The following is a 24,150-nucleotide window of genomic DNA, read 5'->3' on the forward strand; positions in this document are numbered from 1 at the left end:
TCTAATTTACTACTTACACCAACTATGGCAACAAACTAAACTGCCCTTTATCCCCTCAAACCTTCAATGAGTTCCCTCAGCATTCAGTAATGAGTTTGTAATATGATCTTCAAAATATGAGCACAGCATGGCTCATATTAACAGCTCTTGCTCCACTTTGGTCTGCATTTCGCATTCCATTTCACTTTCTATAGCCCAGTCACAAAGCCTTCTCTCAATCCTTATGGGGGCCATACTTTTTCTGCCACTGTACTGACAGTTTTTACACTCACATTACTGCTGTATTAGTGCTTATTTATTTAGCTTTAAAGATCAAGTATCATTAATTTAGGAAAGCCTTTTCTGATCTATCTAGCTAGATCAAAAATGCCTCCATAGTATGAATGCACCTTACTGGCAAAGTACTCATCAAATGTGTACTTGTGCACTTATTTAAGTTACTATTTTTCTTCTCTACCAGACCATTAGTTTCATAGGAGTAGGAGCTCTACCTGTTTTGCTCACCCATAGTACACAGGTTCTTCCATAAATACCTAATAAATATCTGTTAAGTAAACTGACTGAAATATGTAGATTAATAATATATCTAGCATTTTCTCTCTATAACAAAGATATTTACAATTTTAAATGGAAATCATCTCCTCTGGGAACAGGAGCCAATAAGAATATTCTCTTTTGAATATAACAAAACAAAACCTAAAAATCTAGCCAATTTTCAAATTCTAATATGGATCTCAGGAGGTGAATAATTGCCTTCTGTCTCAAAACAAAACTGTATTCCTAGAATATTTAAATAGGTACTCACTTTGGACCTTTTTGATCTCATTTAGGTATATCTCAGGGGATTGTCATACTCAAACTAGAATCACTAATATTTAGCTTATATCCTATGCTATGGAGCTTCATTTTTAGCTTTTGATATGCAAAATTTTCATATTCTAACATACAGTTAACCTATGCTTTACATAATGGACATATATCCTTTCAAAAGCAAAGTGGAATTTTTAATTCTTTTTAAAAATTCTCTGCATTCTATCTGGAATAATTTCCAATGCTAGAGATATTTTTGCCTACCTATATGAATGAGTGTTCGAATCTTTTTAATCTCAAGATCATGATGCGTGGTATACTCTGATATATAGCAATAATGCTTCCAGGAGAGGTTGAAGTATATGTGACCCCATAACGAAGTTCTCAGACTACTATACTTCTGAATTTTTTTTTGGCTCCTTTTGCAATTTTTATTGGGTCCTGGCTATTGGCCTGACAGCTACCAAGTTTAATACTTATAACAACCTTGACAAAGTGCATCATCAAATAGACAATTGTCCCCAAAATGTATCTTATCACTGTTCATCTCCAGGAAACTGTTCAATGGTAATATCCAAAGTTTAACAAAGAAAATATCAAAAGCATGTTCATCTGTGTTTAGAACACTGCAATGTTGCTTTTCCTCAGAGATACCTTTTTTCATCTAGTTTCTTGTAATTCAGTCCATATAATCAGTTCCTGAACTTAGATTTTTGTCTCTTGTTTGATGACAACCAGGTGAAGTAAGTCCTGAGTTAATGTCATATATGTTGGCTTTAAAGTGCCCCGTATGAAAGTATACAACAAATGATTTCCTCATCATTTCTCCTCTTTATCTTTACAAGGATTTCTTTTTTTTCCTTTTTGACCCTAAAGTTTAGAATGTGTACCTTGATAATTCTTCTGACTTTCATTTCTAAAAGTTCAGCATAAATTTCTTTTCTAGTCAACTTTAAATTCCTATCTACTAAGAACTCCCGGGTTTCCCCCCCACCTTGGCCTCTGACTGGCACTATGGCAAACCCTATTAGTTTTCTTCTACAATCTTCTTTTTTACCCTACTCCCCACTTTTTTACCCTACTCCAGTCTTCCCAGACCTACTTTCTTGTTGATTTTGGTTTCAGAGGTCAGATATCACACAAATGTGTATATTTTATGTGTGTGTGGATGTGTGTGTGTTTGTAGATATATATTTATTTGTTTATATTTATATTTACATATGTATATATGTTGCATATAAATAGAAGTTTAAAATGTATACATGTATTCATACAATATAATTATATGTTTCAAATGGAAACTGTCTTATAAATGCCAAAAATTGTATAAAAAGTAATAATGACAGCCATGTTTTAAAATATGTGAATGCATTAGAAAACATAGTAAAAATATGTAAGATATACATTTGTAATTCTAGACACAAAATAATCTCCGTAAGAATAACTCATATCTATTGTACATTCACGTATGCCAGCTACTGAGCAAAGCAACTTATAATCAGTATCTTTTTATAATCCTTGCAAACAATTCTATTAGGAAAGTACCCTCATATTACATAGAAAAAGGCAGAGTTTAGAGAAAATTAAATATGGGACTATAAATTGGAAAGCTGGGATTCATACACAACTACTTTTACTACCTGACTTGAGTTTTAAATCATTAAGCTAAAGTCATTTCATGATAAATTAAAGTAATACATGATAAATTAAAGTAATACTAACCAAGGTCACAAAATTAATTGACAAACATTTTATGATCCTCAATACAATGATTTCACATTGTATCAGACTGAATAATTTTTTAGTTGAAATATATTTTTTGTTCACCCTTCCATTGTAAAAGTAATGACTTGGCATCTACTTGCTTTAACATAAACAATTATGTTGTTCTTATTAGTCCATCTTTTAGTTTTGATCACTGTAATAGAATCTGCTTTTTGTTTTGAGACAACCTTCTGCTTACGGCTTATAGAACCATGATTTTGTTAGAAAGCAATAAACTCTTGCCCTAAGGAGTATATAATGATTGTAATAATTGGTGTAAACTAATCATAACAATATTATTTTCCTTTTGCCAGTCATCATCTAAGAGAGAGGAAATGAAGCAGCTCAGACAAATTAGATAGAAGGAAATGTCTCTGGTTGATTTTCTTGGAAAGACTTTTCTCACTGATTAAAAAATAAAACAACAAAAACGAAAAAAAAAAAAAAAAAACAAGAAGAGAAAGCCTCCTTTCAGGCCCCAGCCCCCTTCCCTCCATCCTGCATGAAATACTACTGTGTGGGAACATAATTTTTAGAGCTTATGTAGCCCTAGCATAGAGAGAAAAAGATGAAAAAGAATTCTTCATTATCTCATAAGCCTACGAACCAAACCATCAAACCACTCACATTCATGACAAGAAAACAACAACAAAATTTAATGTGTATTCTAGTTCTTAGAGTTAAAAACCTCCTGATCCAAACATTTAGCATCTTAGCTTCTGTGTCACATTGCCAATTTATATTACCTAGATGTATATTCCTTATAACCCTATTCCTTCATTGAATCTTTCAAGTAGGATCTATTAGCATGTCCTTCTCTCTGAATAAACTGAACATGTTTTCTTAGCAGTTTCCAAACAGGCCACAGATTTTCAAAGCTTTATTACACACTTGTTTTTTCTGCTGAGCACAGTGGTCCCACCAACATCTTGATCATCAAATCCCTTTTTAAAAATACTTTGGTTGTAGAGGGACACATTTTTGTTTTTTTAATTTTTATGTGCTGCTGAGGATCGAACCAGTGACTTATATGTGCTAGGCAAACATGTAAGGTAGGTACCACTAAGCCACCACCATCACCAGCCCCATCAAATCTTTTTTGTTATATTCTCTCCTCAGAAATTTAAACGTCCACAGAAAGAACATAACTGTTTTCAAACTGTTCTCTTTAGATTCCTGAGTTTCAGTAGAGGTATAGCCAATCACTGCAGTTGTATGTTCAATTAGTTTATAGAGAGACCCCACCTCTAAAAAAAGAATGTAAATATATAAAATATTAGAAAAATGTACACAAAATACTATTGTGGTATCTGTTAGATCCTCTGGTCCTACTTCTTCCAGAGAAAAATTGCTTTAACTATAAACTTTTCTGAATGAAACACATTGGTTAATTATGTTTTCTACCATGTAAAATCACCTAATCTCACCCCAAAATAATATGATATTAATATGAGCACCTTTTCTAGACCAGGATTGTCAATATCAAGGGTGGATTGTGACCTATGTTAATGCCTGAAATACAAAGATAAGATAAACCAATCAGAATATGTGTATAGGAAAAAAATGCACCCACATATATGAGGCATTTGACTGAGTCAATTCTTTTATGAAGATTAAAGGATCCATGAGGATACTCAAGTTATCATGAAAAGAGTAATAGGTCATAGAAAACTTAAGCTAAAAGAAAGCAAAATATGGAGTCAGAAGCTTTGAAGTAGTAGAAATAAATATACATAGTGAATAATTTCATTGGCCAAAAGCAAGAAAAACAAAACTAAGCAATCAAGGAACAGATAAATTTTGTTGATTTTCCATGGAAGCATCATTTTTTTAGATTAATATACTTTTCCAATGGGAATCAATTCATATCTGTATATTCTATATAATTTTCAAGAAAACATGGGGAAGTGATGTCAATCAAGGTAACTGCAAAAGCATTATTTAATTGTGCATTATTTTTAGTTTAAATAAGAATCGGTTTTACTGTTCTATAAGATGCAAGCTCATCTTAAAAAGTAAAAAAATGCAACCAATCAATTACTTTAAGAAATCTATGAGTAACAGAGAAGGAATGTCCAGTTAGAATTCAAACTCTGGATTCTATAGGGGTTGTGCATTTTTCCAGGTATTACAATCTTCTGGTATATGGATTTATATGGTAACATTATTAGTGCTTAGCACACATGGACCTTCCCCTACCAAACCCCAAATACATATGCGTACCTCCCAGCTTTTATACAGTTAGGCTCATATATACTTTTGGTAAATATAACATAAATAGAAGTAACTGCCATTTCTTTGCTAAGGTAGTCAAAAGCTCCTGTGCATTCTCTTGTGTCTAACACCAAATCCTGACAACTCTGGAGGACTTATGTTGAAATGGCAATATCATAATATGAAAGGCAGCTAAACTGCTGAGTTATCATATGTAAGACAACTGTCCTGGATGATAGTGCAAACCTGCAGATGAAATTTCATAAACATGAACCTTATCCCATAAGATGCCATGGGACTTTGCTGCCCAAGAAAATGTTATAGAATGATAGAATTATTCTGCATCATTCTGTTCAATAATGTAGCTATTGGTGATGCAATAATTGAGCCTTGAAATGTGGCCAATGTATCTAATGGACTGGAATTTTAAATGTCATTTCAGTTAAGTTTTTAAACAATACAGTAGCTATTGCTACTATATTAAACAGTATGGTCATAAACAATTATAAGCAAAAACATATTGTGATCAAAAACACATTGGAAGGAATATTATATATTCAGTATAAGATAAGTTCAAGGACAGACATATTTGTAATGGAGAAAGAACAACAGTATCTATTATAGAAACCTATTGAGTTGAGCATAATGTAAGGGCAGTGTCATTCAGAAAGAGGTAATATTCTAAAATAATATTTAGAAATTAAAACTAGATGATTGGATGTGAACAGTAACTAAAGAGACAAATTTGGGATGGCACAGGTTTCTAATTTGAGAAACTGTAGATATGATGTCATTCACTTAATAAAAGTAATGCAGCAAGAATTTGTTGAAGGATAAAAATGATAGTTTCAAAGTTGAATTTTAGGAGACTGTATCCCTATCTACTAATGAGTTAAGTGACTAAAGTCTATAACTCAGACAGCAATTAAAAGGTTAGAGGTGGAAATAAAAGAAATGGATAGATGCATAGATCACCCAAAAAACACTGACCATCAAAGCATAAGGGGTTAAGAAAAAAGTCCAGACATCACTGAAATCTCAGGGTGAAAATCATTTTTTCACACAAACATTCAGTGAATGCCTTTGTATTCCAGCAGCTGGTCAGGGCCTTGAAGGACCAAACGTGGATAAGATAGAAGCCCTATTCTCCAGGACATTAGATGTGTAGGAGAGTTATAAAAGTAGGAAAAATAGTTCATAGATGAGACAATTCATGGAGAAGCAAGAAACTAAATAAAGAGGTAAGAAAAAATCAGAAGTCACAGAAACCAAAGAAAAACTAGTGTATTGATATCTATAGGAAAGAAGGGAAATATCTGTAGAACCAAGACAATGTGCTTATTAATTATCCTCTTAAAGAGCAATTTTAGAGTGGTACAATTAAAAGCCAGACTGCAACAAGAAGAGAAGGGAAAGCAAGGTATAGAATGGGGACACTTCAATGGAGAATCTCTCTCCAGTCGTGCCTATACTTTTACTTCCATAGGAGCTTTATTTAGATTCCCTTTTCATGGCTTCTTTGGTTTCTTATTTTCCTATAGTTTCAAATATACTCTTCTACTGTCTCTGTCCCCACTATTGGCAATCATCCTTAAATAGGCAATTTTCTATATCTCTAATTCAAACTTCTCCCTGCTTATAGATTTAAGATTACTAAGAATGACCAAAATCCAAAGAGTATAGGTCAACAGAAAGTAGATTCAGTTACAAGGCCAGCTTTTAGATGACTTGATATCAATTATAAAACCCTCAGTCTACTAGACAAATATAATAGTTTTGTTACATTGTTAAATGGCTTTTCAAATAGCCTTATGTGCAGAAATGAGATTTCAGAGAAGCTACTTTCAACCACCTTAGTCTCTTGTTGTGATATTCTGACAAGCTGAATTTATAACCACAAAAGGCTACAATGCTCCTTTATTGGATAATGAGCACACTGAGGTCAAACATGACTTGTATTGTCATTTAAGCTCCAATATCCAGGATAGTTTGGGAGGTATAACAGAAACTCCAAAGTACTATGAACTGATTTGCATGGGTTTAAAGGTGGTTCATATGATTACTTATCTGAGTACTTGTTTACACAATTCACAATCAGCATCACCCTTAAAAAAAAACCTCCCAACAAGCATGTTGTATGATTACTGATGTATTGATACAAAGTTCCCCTCAGCTCTTGAGGTCAACTAGGCAGAGTCTAAGGGAACACTATCTCATATATTTATTCTATATGGATGTCAATTTCTATGGGTCATAATATGAAAACGGTTGGAAAGCACTCTTTTTGCTTAATATCCCAACAAATTAAAAAGTATTTTACCTCTCAAAACTGTATCTATAACACATATTGCTTAAATATATAAAATCTTAGTATCACATACATAAGAACAGAGAAAAAAGATTGTTTTAGAAGTACTCCAAAAAGCCTTAGTTATGTCTACATCACAGAAAAAAAAAAGAAAAGATATGTAGTCAAAATAAAAAATGAGGAGAGGAACAATAATCATTACTACAAAAATGTCTTGAGGAGTTATTATATGCCAGAAACTATGCTTAGTACTTTAAATAGATCTTTGAAACAGTCCTTTCAGGTAGATATTTTCTATTTCATAAAACATGGGCTGAACCTTACAGATGGCATGTAACTCGCGTGTGAAGCTTGGATTAGACCTCAGGGATGTCGACCCCCCCTCTCCACACACACTTGTCAGGATACAATGAAATAGGATAAGGGAAGATAAGGGAACAGAAGTCAGCAGAGAAAACAACTTAAGAATGGACTGGTGTTTTAAATTGCTGGATTAAAAAGGAAAGATCTACTACTATCCCCCATCCCCTCCCCTCCCATCTTCTCTCTCTACCCCATCTAGTAGAGGATAGGAAAGGCAGAAGAATACAACAGACACTAGTATAGCAATATGTAAAACAGTGGATGTGTAACCGATGTGATGCTGCAATCTGTATACGGGGTAAAAATGGGAGTTCATAACCCACTTGAATCAAAGTGTGAAATATGATTTGTCAAGAACTATGTAATGTTTTGAACAACCAACAATAAAAATTAAAGAAAAAAAAAGGAAAGATCTAGTAGCATGGAATATAAAATAATTCATACTCATTCCTAAAAGCCTAGAGCAATGCACACCCCTTGTTTTGGTGACTATATTTATTTTCTTGCAGTACACCTTACTCCTTTATTTGTGTTATTTCTCCCACAATAAACATTTGGTGAGATAACAATTAGAACTGTTACCATCCTTACTATAGGTGAGTAAAATTTATTTATCCTTCCCTGGAATTTGATTCCTGAACTGAGGGTCTAACAATCAATCAATTAAAAATACCTAACAACTGTCACACTCTCATGCAGTAGAGTGTTCCTGCAATGAGACCTCTGCATGAGTTGGCATCAAGTCCCCCAAGCTTGCTTGATTCCCCAAACCCTAATCTTCAGATTTTCTTTGACTTTTTACAAATCTCAAAATTCTCACAGTAAATTCCCTTAAGCCAGAATTTTATTTATCCCAAACACATTCATCAGTAATATATTCTTTCTTTAATATTAGAAGAAAGCACTAAAGTAAGTTCACAGAGGAGAAGCAGGAGGGAGGATATTTCTGTTGAAAAACCTAATAAAATAATCACTATATTCTCTACCTTAGCCTTTATTTCTTAAGTCTAACCATGCTTACTTCACTTATTAAATGTCTGGGTTAAGTACTGTATTTTATCCTGTATACAAATGTTAAATAACCTCTACCCTCAAGCTTTTCTTAGTATTTTCTAGTACTGTCATCTCAAACTGATGATCCCTGACAAACCTGACTGCCATATCACTTACATCATCAATCCTCATCTGCATGACATTTTGTCAGTTCACCACATAGTCAACTTAATATTTATTCTAAACACATGCATAAACATTTTTTGGAAGGTAAGTTTTATCTCTGCAAAGAATATCAATCCTTGACAACTTGTTATTCTTAAATACATTTCTAAGGCCCTGGGTGTCTATACATAAAATGTTCAATATATATTGCCAAGCTGTATAAATGAAGGAAAAACAGGACAATCTGCTTGGTAGAAAAATTCCGCTTTCCATGGATACATAAACAACTAGAATAGTGATCCATAATTGCAAAGACTTTCCCATCTATGTGCAGCTAATCCTTGCCACAGGGCCTGGTACTGATACATATTAGGTGCCCAATAATATTTTCTAAATCAATAGCAGTGACTAAATACACAAATGACTAAGTAGACAAAGTAGTCCATTTATGCCCAGTTGAATAATTTCCATCAATAACATGATTTTATATGTTGAAATCACAATTCTGGAAGAAAATTAATTTCTTAACTCATACAATTAAGTAACTAGATGGGAGAGAGGTGGTTACCAGTCTCACAGACATAATTTATTAGTGTCTGGTTTCAGAAAGAATTAAAGATATATGTATGATCAGATAACAGAGGTTGCTTTAAAATATCACCATTTCTGACTACATCTAGCAAATTAAGAAAATCTTTGAATGAAGGGAGGAGATAGCATCAGAAATCATTTCACCTTGGCACAGACATGATAATCGATAAATGTTCAAGTTGAATCATTTTTATAAAACAGTAAAATGTGGAGGTTTATTATTTGTCACTCAACAAAAACTCAAATATTTTACACAGTTCATTTTTTTCATATATTAGACATTTTTACGTGTTATATAACTTTAAATCAGTTATTTTCCTCATAAGAAGAAGCCCAGTATTTAAACTTGTTAAGTAAGTTCAAGTAGATCTGGGTTTAGGCAAATCCTAGATGGGTATGCCTGGACAAACTATTTAAACTTGCTCAGCCTCAGTTATCTCAAGAATATTTTACCAATTTCAAAAGTTTTTGCAAGAATTAAATTGAAAAATGTACATAAAATATGTAGCATTATTATCAGAGACAGATTAACATTTTATAACTATTTGCTATTAAGATGGCCAATAAAAACTCAAAAATAATGTTTTAGTTACAAAGAAAGTTTCTTTGAAAGAAACTTAATATTATGCTTTCATTTACCAGCTTGGATAATCAAATTAAATAGTTTGTTTCCTGTAAGTATTAATAGGACCTGCATTTTTTTTTCTTTTGAAGTTTTTATAATTTAATTTTTACTTGGAACATAATAAATATACTCAAATATGGGTACAGTGTCATGGTTTAATACAAGTATTCACTATGTAATGATGAAATCAAAACTAGTATGTGTCCTTATCATTTCTTCGTCTTTGGAGCTGTCATACTTCTCTCTTCCAATATTCCAGAAAACATATAATAAATTGTTGTAATCGACAGCCCCCTACTATGCAGTGAAACACTACAACTTATTCCTCCTATCTGTATTTTGAAGAACATTATACTAAATGAACAAAAGACAAATAGGGCATATTCTCACATCTGTGGAAGTTAAAAATGTTGATCTCAAAAAAAAAAAAAAAATAGAATCATCATCACTGCAGGCTGGGAAGGAGACAGGAAGGTAGAATGGAGAAAGATTATATAAGGAGGATCTGTGATTCTGCAATTTGATACCATTTCATTATATGTTTACTATCTGTATGATTGATGAATGACTCTCTGCTCCTCCAGTATACAAGTACCATGGAGACAGAAATGTTGATCCCTATCACCACAACTATATCTCTAGTGCACAGTATTAGGCAGCTGAATAAATACTGATTGCCAGAATGAAGGCTATGGATGCTAAATTTCACACACATCTATACCACATCAAATAGCCTTTATCCTCATTTCATAGAAGAAGGAGTTCTAAAATTGAAGAGGTTAAGTGACTTTTGCCAAAGATTACAGAGGTAAAAGAATGGAAGAGTTGGAATCCCAGCATTGGTGTCTTTCCAGTACACCATACTGAATTAAAAAAGAAAAAGCAGCAGTGACATGGTATGAAAAGAGAAATGATTCTCTGCTTTTAAAGTATGGACAATTTTCACATACTCATACCAGAAATTGCTTTTATATAATCAATGTGCATGCTCAAAAATAATAACAGCCCTCTAAAGTGATTTTGTTTTAGCTTTATATATTTTTATACATTTTATATATTTTTACTGTAAGAATCTTTCACAAAGAGGAATGAAATGTAAGTATTAAGATCTTCATACTTATTTCTTCTATCACTAAGTAGCAATTATCTCTAAATTTCTAAACTTCATAATCTAATTGTACAGTAATATGAAGAATTAACCAAGAATATTTAATCATTCAGCAACTACTTATTCAGTGCTCACTATATTTTGTTCAGCATTGGGCATATAGTAAAGAATTAAACAAATAAGCTTCTTTCATAGACATTATGTTTATCTTGGAAAATGTACTCTGTCCCTTCAGTGTTCCTTGCATATATTTTTCAGTTACTCTGGAAAACAACTGACTGTTCTTCCAAATACTTCTTCAGTTAAAAATATAACTGAATTACATTCCAAGACAATTTGGAAATCTCAGAGTTCAATATCATAAAATTTTACAAGTAAAATATTCTCAGTGTCATCTCATAACAGTAAAGGGAATGATAATTTTGGCATATTCTTCCCCCTTGGCACAGACAACTAATGCTGATTCGCTGTTGCACATATTTTGGAAACGGGGGCCAAAATGAGCATCCACCAAAATGAAAAGCATAATCTGGAAACAAAAATTGTAGGCTCTGAACATTGCCCAGATATCGTTAACATCAATCAAGCTTTGGACCTTAGGTAGCCAACTAAATTTAGAACTTGGACTACATGAATGTGTTAAATACTGGGTGAAGAATGTAGTTTTTATTAGCCATGGTTCAGCATTTGGCAGTTTCTCATACAATATGATGTTGCATTATCCAATAGAATCTGATTGAAATGGCTGTAATTTTCAAGTTTTACAGCAATGAAGACAGGAAAATCAATGGTGATAATCACTTGTATTTAAGATTACAAATAAACCAAAGTGGAAAAAAAAATTAAGAGAATACCAAGAAAATTATTCTACTATCCATTGTGTGTGTAAATATACACACATATATATACATATGAAATAGCAATATGACCTTAATACTTGCTATAATAGGTAATTTAACAACCTTAATTCCTGTATAATAGTGTTGGCCTGAATTAGATGGTCTTTGTGAATCAACAGTATCTAGTTCAATAATATTGCTTATACCAGTAATTTTCAAATGGTTTGAATCCCTTTACATTCTCAAAAATTATTAATGGCCTTCAAAGGACTATTATTTATGTAGATTGAGTATATCGATATTTAATATACTGGGCTGGGGTTGTGGCTCAGTAGTAGAGCGTTCAACTAGCATGTGTGAGGCACTGGGTTCGATCTTCAGCACAACATTAAAAGAAAAAAATAATAAGTGAAATAAAGGTATTGTGTCCATCTACAACTAAAAATATATTTTTTTAAATTTAATATATTAATTAAACCTTAGTAAACTTTTAAATAGTTATTGGTTTAAAATAATAAATTATAGGGGCTAGGGTTGTAGCTCAGTGGTAGAGTGCTCACCTTGGACGTGCGGGACCCTGGGTTCGATCCTCAGTACCACATAAAAATAAATAAGCAAAATAAAGGTATTCTGTCCAACTACAACTAAAAATTAAATATTTGAAAAATATAATAAATTATAATTTACATATTTTTGTAAAAACTTCTCAGAAACAAAAATAAAAATGGTGAAAAGAATGGAATTTTTTTTCCAAATTCTGTTATTATCTGGTCTAAAATGAGAGTAGACAGAAAATAAGAATGAATATAAAATAAAAAGTGCTAGATATTCTTATTCTGAATTCAATCATGTAAAGTGATGTTTGGATGTAGGACATACAGAAAGTCCAGTTATATAGAGATATGAACTTGTAAATGGAAGGGTGTTTTAAAAGCCTGTCAGATACTAATGGTTATTCTTTTTTTTTTTAATATTATAGCAAAACTTGGCAAGAGATAGTTTCTTAATGTTAACTGAAATGTAGAATCTGAAATAATATCAATGAATGGTTTATCCTTTATAAACTTATAAGAGAATGCATTATTTGGAAAAGTTGAATACTGTAGATATCAAAAGAGGTCTCAGGGAAAACCAACAATTTCCCATGGTTCTTCAACCATAGAATGCTGGATCCATATTCAGCAACACTGGCTTCCACTGTACCTTCTTAAATCAGCTATTTGAGCTAAGTGATGTTCATTTTCTTTTATTCATGAAGAAATATATATATATATATATTATAAATATTTTATATATATATTATAAATATTATATATATAAAATATATATATATAATATATATATATATATATATATATATATATATATATATATATATATATATTATATATATATATAATTATGGGGAAAATATGAAGTGGTTTGGAAAACAACCCCGGAAACTCATCCACTACTCCTATTTTATAGAGAATAAAACTGATAGCTTTTTCTCAGCTCTTCTCTTGGCTGGCTCTTTCTGGTAAGATCTTGGCTTATGTTAACTCTTCAGAGAGGTGGTTTCCAACTAATTAGGTATAATCCAATTATTTAGTTGCAGATTAAGGATCTAAAAAACACTGATGGTAAAGAAGAACTTCCCTTCTAAATCATATAAAAATAAAATACCTACAATAAGGCCCTGTACACTATATTAATGCAGCACTGAAGCACTGAATAAAGAACACAAAAACTTATAAATGGGGATTCTGACCTAAAGGAGTTTGCATTCTGATAGGCAAATTTTTGATGGGTTAGTTACTTAAAATTGCATGAAGCAGAAAGAGAAAAGTGTTACAAGATAGTGTGATCATGGAAATTCAAGGGAATATGAGATCACTTCCACTTCAGGAAAAAGGTGTCATTTGAGGCTGAGTCAAGCCTCGGGCAAGATGAAGAGATTTGGAGGTAGAATGCTGATTTATAAACAAAAGACAGCACCTACTAGGAGGTTTAAATTCCCCCGAAAGGTAACACAGGCCTTTAGGACTATGAATAGCACATTCTCCGAGCTAAGCGCCCCTGAAGCTGCGGGAAAGGAAGGAGGTCACTGATCCGCCCAGCTCTGGCTGCGGGGAATGCCCCATCGAGGCTTCGCCTCACCTGACTGTCCTGACCACGAAGTACACCAGCACCGCGCCGCTCACCACCATTAACACGGTCAGGGCCCGCTGGGTCATGGGCTTGTCTCCAGGGTTGGGGCTCACGGCAAGGCCGCCACCCACTGAGCCTTCCCCGGCCTTTCCTCCGTTTTCCTCTGCTGCAAGCCCCGCCCCGGGGCTGCTGCCATTGCCGCCTTCGGTGCCTCGAGGTCCTGAGGCTTCAGCCAGAGCATGGCCGGGTGGCTGGGCAGCTGTGGGGCCCCGGGACAGCGGCGGCAAGGTCCGCTGGCCAGGGTCTGGAGGCCCGGGGCCCTGCGCGGCCTCGGCTGCCTGCAACCACACCGCCAGCGGCCCGCTCAGCGCTGGCAGAAGCAGCAGGAGGAAGAAGGAGGCCAGGAGGCGGCGGAGACAGCAGCAGCAGTACAGGGCCTTCATCGTCCCCAGACCTCACTCTCACCACGCTGGAGCCGCCGGGCCCGCCAACCTGGGTCCAGGAGGGACCATGGGCCCGCTGGGTAACGAAGAAATGGTGACTAAATCCTGGGCTGAGGGCCGAGGACAGCAGGTGGTAGAGACAGCAGCGGCTGCAGAGCCGGCAGCAGCTGCCGCTGGGAGAACCGGAAGTTCGTACATCTCAGCAGCCACTGCTGCTACGGACGCTTCGGTTGCTAATATGTAGGGGCGGGACGCAGTCAGTGACGCCAGCCTCTCAGCAGATTGCGCACACGCCCTGATGGAAGGGGAAAGGAGAAGATGCTTGAGAGATGTTTGGTGCTTTTTCTACTGTAAAGAAAGGTGATTTAGGATGAGTAACAAAAAGTAAACAACAAGTGTAAGGTGTACATCAACTCCATGCCAAAACCATGAGAGGTAGCGCATAATTTGAATTGCTTGGTGTAAAACTGCAAAAATACAGCAAATCAACCAGAAGGTGAACTTCGTGGCTTTTCCTTGGCTTGATTGAAAAAATTTCAGCAGACTTTTTTCTGGCTTGGAGGCCCCAGACTTCCTTCCCTTCCCCCCCCCACCCCACCCCCCAAAAAACAGAATTTTGAATTCTTTATCTGCTCCTTTGGAATGCAAATCTTTTTTAAAATGCCCCCAAGTTTCAAGAACCTGTGAGTCATTCCTTTGAAATTCAAACAAGGAAAACTGTGCTTCTGTTGCCCAGTTTCTGTGAGAGGACTGGAAACTAACCTCAGCACAAGCTCCTTCAGATTGGAAAACCTCTTCTTGCTGGTGAAAATCTACGATGGATTCCTTTTAATTTTAGTGAAGTCAATTAGCAAACAGGTGGCCTATGATTTGCCTGCCCCAGTTCTAGCTGTTTGTTTCCTTTACAGAAGTCCAACTCAGACTGAATGCTTGGCCCTATCCTTTGTTAAGCACTCTTCTTTACCTGTTTGCCTTTTTCACTAATAACATGGAGTTTCAGCTGGAGCAGATTTAACTTACAAGAAAACATCTGACTTGAATAAGTTAATATTTACATTTTTTAAAAATTATTTGTTCAAGTCCTTTAGCTGTCCTACTTTTTGCTTGGGACTGTGCTAATTTGGGATATTGGAGTGTGAATAAATAAGACTTGTTTCTACTTTCATAAAGCTTATGTTCAAGTGACAATAACAATAATATTCACATTAACTGAATTCTGACTTTTGTATTGTATGTGAGAAGTACAGGATCTATAGTGAAAACTTTGTAGATGACTATTTTGGGGGAGACGGACAGGACACTGTCTTATAGCTGCTTGCAGAGAGCGGGATGATGCAGTTGCTTCTGCCTGGTAGAACTGCCAGGAATAGGCATCTTAATGCTGGGTTCCTGTGGGAGGAAACCTATTTGTGACACATCCAAGTGTCCTGCTTCCAGCTGGCGTTTATCAATAATAAAGTGGCTGTTTGTATTTCCTATCTTCCATACACAGACCTCTCTATTCCAAACCATACTTGAAACAAAGTTGGTATTTAATGTCACTCTCTGTGATCTCCCAAGATAGTCCAACATAAAATTCAGCAAGAAAGGAGAAGTAAAGGAGAGATGGAGGAAGAAGGAAGGAAGGAGTACATGTGATATATTTCCTTTCTTACAAAATCTGATTTTACCATAGTGGTCTTCATCTTTATTAATGGAATTATTCTGCTCCTGGATGCTCAGGCATAACATTGGAGGCATTTATTACCTTTTACTTCCAGCTACAACAGTCCTTGCCAAGGACATGTAAACTTCTGAATTTTAAAGTCATGCTTCAAATGTTTATAACAAGCTGTATTCTAATGTTTCTCAAAATATGACTAGCAACCATTTGAATCAGAATAAGATACTTTATTAAAAGTACAGTTTCTAGAATTTCTGAGACAGAATTTGGGGGAGTGGGAACATAGATCATATTGGAATCATACACAAATTCATGGAGGTGGTTTTCATTTAAGACAAAATTTAAGCAACTGTTTTATTTCCCTCATAATTAGCATCAAGATATTGTAATATCTGTCCATTTCCTAATATTTTTGCCATTAATCCACACTCTTTAACTCTCTGTTTGTAACAACTAATCATTTTTATATTGCTAGGGCTGTATACAATCTACTTTACTTCTTGCCCTTTATGTCTTTAGTTAAACCTTGTATATTAATTTCAGGCTAAACTTTTCAAGTTCAAGTTTAGCTTGAAGTAACAAACACTAATAAATCAAAAGATATTTCTGACATTCTCAGTCCTCAATAATAATGAAAGTAAGCAGGCAAATCACCTGAAAATATTTTCTTTGTAGAATACCATATTTTTAGTAAAGCATTATGACATGAAGTTACCTAAATCCATCAGAGCAATGAAGAACAATATTCCTGAGAGAAAAGATTATGTTCTGCTCCTGCAATATTAAAATGACAATTTGAACTGGGCACTGTGGCTTGTGTCTCTAATCTCAATGATTCTGAAGGCTTACTTAGGAAAATCACAAGTTCAAAGCCACCCTAAGCAATTTAAATATACCCTGTCTCAATATAAAAAGGACTGAGGCAATATGGAAAGCAGTATGGAGATTTCTAGGAAAATTGGGAATGGAACCACCATTTGACCCAGCTATATGGTCAATACCCAAAGGACTTAAAAGCAGCATGCTACAGGGACACAGCCACATCAATGTTTATAGCAGCACAATTCACAATAATTAAACTGGAACCAACCTAGATGCCCTTCAATAGATGAATAGATAAAGAAAATGTGGAGTATATACACAATGGAATATTACTCAGGAATAAAGGAGAATAAAATCATGGCATTTGCAGGTAAATGGATGAAGTTAGAGAAGATAATGCTAAGTAAAGTTAGCCAAGCCCAAAATACCAAATGCCAAATATATATTCTCTGATATAAGGAGGCTGACTCATAGTGGGGAAGGGAGAGGGAGCTTGGGAGGAATAGAGGAACTCTAGATAGGGCAGAGGGGTGGGAGGGGAAGGGGGGGATCTTGGGGTCAGAAATGATGGTGGAATGTGATGGACATTATTATCCAAAGTACATGTATGAAGACACTAATTGCTGTTAATATACTTCGCATACAATCAGAGATATGAAAAATTGTGCTTTGTATGTGTAATAAGAATTATAATGCATTCTGCTGTCATATATAAATTAAAAAAATTAATTTAAAAAAGATAAAATAAAAAGGGCTAAGGATTTGGCTCAGTGTTTAAGAACCCATAAATTCAAGGCCCAGTCCCCCCTCAAAATTATGAGCATATCTATCTATTTAAAATACAAGCCTCCAAATATATTTATAATTTTTTGTTTTGAATTTTTCTGTTAATATACTATTCATTCATTAGCTCATTATTTGGCTTATAAACAAGTATCAAGCACTAGAGATTTAAAACATTCAGAGGAGAAAAATTTTAGAACAAGAAACATATCAAATTGCTTAAATTCATCTGTAAACCAGGTAAAGACCAACATTTTTTAAAATTTATTAAGGAATACAATTCCTTAGCGAACCAACCAGTCATCTTTTATGGAAATATAATTAAAAAACACTGACCTGCTGAATAAAACCCGAATTCATCAGTCTTAATTGTATAATTATTGTGAGTACTTTTAAATAGCTAATATATATTAGATATCACACTATCAAACTTTAAATGATTGCTTGTTTTATCCTCAAAAATATCTCATAGTTTTTCTTAGGAAACTGAGACACAGCATAATTAATGTGGCTCCTGTGATTGAAAACAAAACTGGATATTGAACACTAGTACTTTAGCAGCACTGGTGGATTATTAACTGTTCGTAAACACTCCCATCATTTCATTCTACCTTATTGTTTCAGTCACCTGTTGCTAGAAGAATGCTATATAACCCACAATGGTAAAATCTCCGAAGTTTATAGCAAATAAGTGTTTCTTATGTGTCAAGCTCAGGTTGATTGACAAGCTCAACTTGGTACCAGGCCACAGGCTGAGTTGAAGTTTACACCAAGTGTCTCCTCTCATATTCTTCCAAGATCAAGAGGCTGGCTTAATGTTGTCATTTTCTTTTCTAAGGTAAGGTCAAAACTTCCTGGACAGAGAGGAAAAGTAGAGGGGGTATGTAATTTGCAAAATGCGAAGCTATTTGTGTTTGGGTACTTGTAATTTTGTTTTTTAAAAGCAATGGAAACAATAACTTAAAAGTCCCCTCCTAATGCCCTTGACACATATGCATTTCTTTAGTGAGGGATGTGTCACATGGCCACATTTAGCTTTTAGGGAATGTGGTAAATTTAGTATTTAAATTGATAACAGAAATCAATGCAGAAACATCTTGAAGATATTAAAAGAAAACAAAAAGCTATCAATATTGACTATAACCAATGAAAGTATACTCGAAGAAGATGACAAAATCAACATTTTTTCGGAAAAATTAAAGCTAAGGGAATTAATTGTCAATTACATATTATTATATTTAATTAAAAAGATGTTTTTCAGGCTGAATGGAAAGATGGAAACTTCAGTTTACAAGGAGAGACTAGCAAATGGAAATTGAAAATCTTTGTGTAAATACAAACATCTGTGTAACCCTCTTCTAATTTATTAAAAGCAATAAAATCATTCAAAAAATAATGTCAGAATGTCAAAATTTTATGCAAATAAAAATGTAAAATGGCAATAGCATACAGGTAAATTTCAGGACAAGAGTAGGAAATGGTTTTATGCTGCTTCCCATTTGCTGAATAATGACATTTGAAATGTGAAGTTTTAAATGATAGGAGTGAAGTGAAAATTTGGTTGTTTATATATATAATTACACTGTTGTAAGGCTATTATGTTTTGCACTAATCGGTGGTAAATTTGAGATGTGAAGTTGAATCTGTGACTTAGGAAGTTCAAAATATTAGGACTGAAGTTTGAAGTAACACAGTATCAAAGCTAAGAAGAGACTTATTACTAACTTTAAAAAAAGAATATAGTTACACTTCAGGAACCAGTAAATTATAATGAAAAGAGGTGTATCTAGGAAAGGATGTTATAAATAACTACCAATGAGAAAATACCCTTGTTAGGCATTTCTCAAGAATAATTTTGAAAATAATATCTTTCTAATAGTAAAAAGAGGACACTGACATGATCAAAGTTTGGAAGTTGACAATACAATTACCTTCAGAATTTCCAATATCCCAATATGATATGTGCCTGTGTATACACACATGAACTTCCTTGTATATATTATATATTTCAAACAATACAGTATATATAAATTGTATTCTAATATGATATTTCATATCAGAAATATCTATTCTCTCATTGAAAGCATGAATGTTATTTACCATATTTGTTTACTCTATTGAATCATTTTCCTTTAGCTCTGACACTATTTTTTTTTTTTTTGGTAGGAGGGATTGAACCCAGTGGTGATTATCCAGTGACCACATCTGCACCCCCTTTTTATATTTTATTTAGAGACAGGGCCTCCCTGAGTTGCTTTAGGACCTCACTAATTTGCTGAGGCTGGCTTTGAACTTGGGATCCACCTGCCTTGACCTTCTGAGCTGCTGGGATTACAGGCATGCACAACCATGTCTGCTTTGTTATTAATTAGTAAACATTATATGCATAGACATTTTTTGGCTTATCTTTTAAAATCACTTTAATTTTTAATTTTGACTCTCTCTCTCTCTCTCTCTCTCTCTCTCTCTCTCTCTCTCTATATATATATATATATATATATATATATATATATACACACACACACACACTTAGTTTTTTTAATTGTTGATGGACCTTTATTTTATTTATTTGTATTGGTGCTGAGAATTGAGCCCAGTGCCTCACACATGCTATGGAAGCTCTCTTCTACTGAGCTATAACCCCAGCCCTATTAAATAACATTTTATGGTATTACTTTACTTAAATGATTTCTACATCTCTGCTATTGAATTACTTCTTACACAAATGTATGCCAGTGACCTTATTTTAGGGTAATATATATTCAGAGTCTGTCAGTTTGAAGATTCTTTATGAAAGTATTGTGTCAGATTTGGGGGTTTAACTCAGTGGCCAAGCACTGGCTTCACATACACAAGGCTCTGGGTTCAATCCCCAGCACAACTTAAAGAAAACAAACAACAACAAAAAAAGTGTTGTAAGTCTTGGGTTGAAAAGCAGATGTGAATTGAGCTGAAGCAAGTGCTAAATAGTAAGTGGCTCTCTCACTTGCTAGAGCTGAGCAACCAACCTACAGAATAATAATTGTGAAAAGGAAACTTGAGACTGAGGTCAAAACATCAGCAAGAACACAGGAAAGCAGTGATGGAGAGCATGGTCAGTATAAAGCAAGAAGGTTCCCACTTCCTGCTGTCATTCCTTGAGAGAAGGTGGGCCTTGCACAGGAGAATATTAGCAAACATTGAGTCTTATACACCAGTTTATTGCTCTCAAGATGAGGTGATTAACCAGTGAGCCACTTCCCCAGCCATTTTTTTTTTTTTTTTTTTTTTTTTTAAGACAGGGTCTCACTAAGTAGCTTAGGGCCTCACTAAATTGTTGAGACTGGTCTTGAACTTGTGATCCTCATGTCCCAGCCTTCCAAATCACTGGGATTACAGGAGTATGTCACCACACACAGTTCTCCTTCTTTCTACTTTCACACTGATAAATGGTCCCATTCTATTTGTCATTTTTTCCGCCTTTTCTATCTCTTCTATAAACTTGTTCTAAAGGTTGTTTATACATTATGGCATAGTTAAAAGATGTTAATATTTGAAGTATCTGCATATAATTTCCTTAGGCATGATACATAGATGTATAACCTAATCCAAAAATTATATTAAATGGTGTAAAAGTTTCCATCAATGTATCTTTTACCTGGATTTTCACTAGTGTGTTAGGTCTCTCATTTTTTTCCTAAAATTTATGCCAACATGTTGAAAAAATATCATTTTTTAAGTATGCATGGTAGCTACCTTTGCTTTGACATTGAAACTTTTCCAGCAGACTTAGATCAGTATAGCTTCTTTAAGTGAGCTATTTGTCCAGCTGCACTTTTGTTTGTACATGGGAGATTGAAAGAAAAAGCAGGCAAGAGGAGGAGGTAATTGCATATAATCAGCTGGAGATAAACGGTCCTACATTGAAGATTAGTTGTAAATTTCAGTGAATTTTTGACAAGCAAGAATAAAAGTAATAATTTCATTTTTTCAAGACAAAACAGACACCCATATTTTTATGCATATTCACTTTTTGATTAGCAAATGAAATATATAAAGATAAGAAACACATGCAGTCAGCACACCTTGTTAGGAGCCTAAAAACATCTATAGAAGCTTTATGATTACAGAGTTTTATAAGTGCCCTTGATGTCTAACAGAAGTGTCTGGTACATAATGGGTATTCAATGACATTTGATTAATGTATAGTATGAATAAAAATGTAAAATTTTTAATTTTTAATAGTATTTGTAATATTTTTCTTTTATTCATGTAGTACAACTCTCTGAATTCTAAAATACATAGAAGGTAAAATTCAGATTCTTTACATTAATCATATTGCATATTTAAGAACATACTTAAGATGTTTAAAAACATAGTTGTATGTTTGTAGAAAGATCAGTGGAGTAGAGGGAAGGGAGCAGGAACTGGGAGGAGGGAAAGGAAAGGAGAGGTACTGGGGATTTAATTAGAAGAAGATATATTCCATGCTTTTATAATTATATCAAAATGTATTCTACTGTTTTGTATAACTAAAAAGAACTAATAAAAATAAATACATACATACATTTAGAATTATAGTGATCCATGTATGAAATATAGCACTATAAAGTATTAGAAGAGAAAAGGATGTATAGAGGCTGTATGATTTTTATGGCGTGACCTAGTGAAAGGTAGGACTAACCTGACATTACCTAATCTTTGAGCCCTTTTAAATTATACAATCTTTTCTAGTCTTATACTATACTTCAAATTATTAACTAGTAAGAATTTATTCCCACTTTCCATAAGGAGTTTTAGTTAAAAATATATTACAAATGTTTTCCCTTCTAAATAGACTTAATATAACTAGATATTACATATATGCAAAAATTTCATCTTTATGAATATCATAACATTAAAAAAGCATAACATATAATGAACTTCTAATTATGGTTTAAAGGCTAATTTTGTATGGTTAACTAATAGCAGTGAATATTTTTTCCTGTTTTATCAGATAAATCATTTCTTTATTTTTGTGGGTTTGGGAGTTGGATTAAACTCAGGGCCTCAAGCCTGTTAGCCAAATGTTTCTATCACTGAGCTACAACCTCAACCCTAGGTTAAAAAAGCTTGTAAAGTTAAAAAATAATATAGTATGTCCATAACATTCATCAAAGGATATCAAAGATAAGGTAAGTTATAAGGTAAGTTAAAAAAAAAAAAATTAAGAATCTTCCTTTAAAAATTGAACATCAAAACTGGGTACACACACACACACACACACATTCACGTATTTGCTTTGAAAAAGTATTTTAATCCAATTCTAATAAGATTTGGGCTTATTTCTCATCTAATTACATTCACGATCATACACAACAATAAGCACTGATGTACCAAGAAAGGGAATCTCTATGTCATCAAAGAAGTCTTTCCTTTGATGAATTCTTTGCAAACTCTTCATTTGGGTTTTATAGAAAATATTTCAAGAAAACTATAATGACAAGCTACTTGTCACTTCAGGAATAACACAGAATTCATATAAATTTGGGGATGCAAGCTCTAAAATTTGAGTCATGAATGGGAGACCTAGTTTATGCCTATAACACTAAATCTTTCAATGTATCCAGCCAGTCACTTCTCAAGCCTTAGCAGGTCAAGAAGTATCCAAAAGTCACAATCCCAAAATGCAATCCAGATATTTACTCAGCCTCACCCTCCTGCTCACTTCTTTGCCATTGCCTGTAAGTATGTACTTCTTGAGTTGCTTTACTTAGGCTTCTGTTGAAGAAGTGTACCCTCATTTGGCTGACACCCTTGCCTAATGAACTGCAAGCTGAAGAAACTACTTTGGGGAGCCGCCCCCCACCCCCCGCGCCTGCTAGGTAGGCGGAACTGTGACCACCAACAGAAAAGGCCCAGTGGCCCGCGGCGGGACAGAGCTTCCAATCACTCCTGCAAGGTATGCGGGCCTGCGACCCACCGGCAGAAGAGGAGCAGCGGCCTGCTGAGAGGCAGAGCTGCCCCCTCCCCCCGCGCCGGCAAGGTAGAAAGAACTGGGACCACCCACAGAGCAGGCCCAGCGGCCTGCTGAGGGGCAGAGCCGCCCCCCACCCCCCGCGCCTGCCAGGTAGGCGGAACTGTGACCACCGACAGAAAAGGCCCAGTGGCCCGCGGAGGGGCAGAGCTTCCAATCACTCCTGCAAGGTAGGCGGGCCTGCAACCCACCGGCAGAAGAGGAGCAGCGGCCTGCTGAGAGGCAGAGCTGCCCCCTCCCCCCGCGCCTGCAAGGTAGACGGAACTGTGACCACCATCAGAACAGGCCAGACCTGCAACCGACAGAAAGAACAGGCCCAGTGGCCTGAGGAAGGGTAGAGCCGCCCCGCCCCCCGCGCCTGCAAGGTAGGCGGACCTGCGACCCACTGGCAGAACAGCCCCAGAGGCCTGCAGAGGGGCAGTGCCGCTGCCTGAGCCTGCAAAGTAGGCAGAACTGCGACCACCGACAGAACAAGCCTAGCAGCCCGCAGAGGGACAGAGCCGCCGCCCGCGCCTGCAAGGTAGGCGGACCTGC

The 24,150-nt window shown here is 35.0% G+C and overlaps 1 protein-coding gene across 2 annotated transcripts in view; it reads right to left on the minus strand.

Annotated features, from left to right (window-relative positions):
* Positions 1 to 14,534, minus strand: part of Fam174a (family with sequence similarity 174 member A) — a 39,910-nt gene extending 25,376 nt beyond the window's left edge. For both annotated transcript variants that reach the window (XM_027927671.3, XM_027927672.3), the window contains exon 1: positions 13,920 to 14,534. In XM_027927671.3, coding sequence (XP_027783472.1) covers positions 13,920 to 14,353 — 434 coding nt within the window. In that variant the 5' untranslated portion in view covers positions 14,354 to 14,534. The remainder of the gene's footprint in view (positions 1 to 13,919) is intronic.
* Between the last annotated feature and the right edge of the window lie 9,616 nt (positions 14,535 to 24,150).

Source organism: Marmota flaviventris, chromosome 5 (assembly GCF_047511675.1).
Source record: "Marmota flaviventris isolate mMarFla1 chromosome 5, mMarFla1.hap1, whole genome shotgun sequence".
NCBI classification, from domain to species: Eukaryota; Metazoa; Chordata; class Mammalia; order Rodentia; family Sciuridae; genus Marmota; species Marmota flaviventris.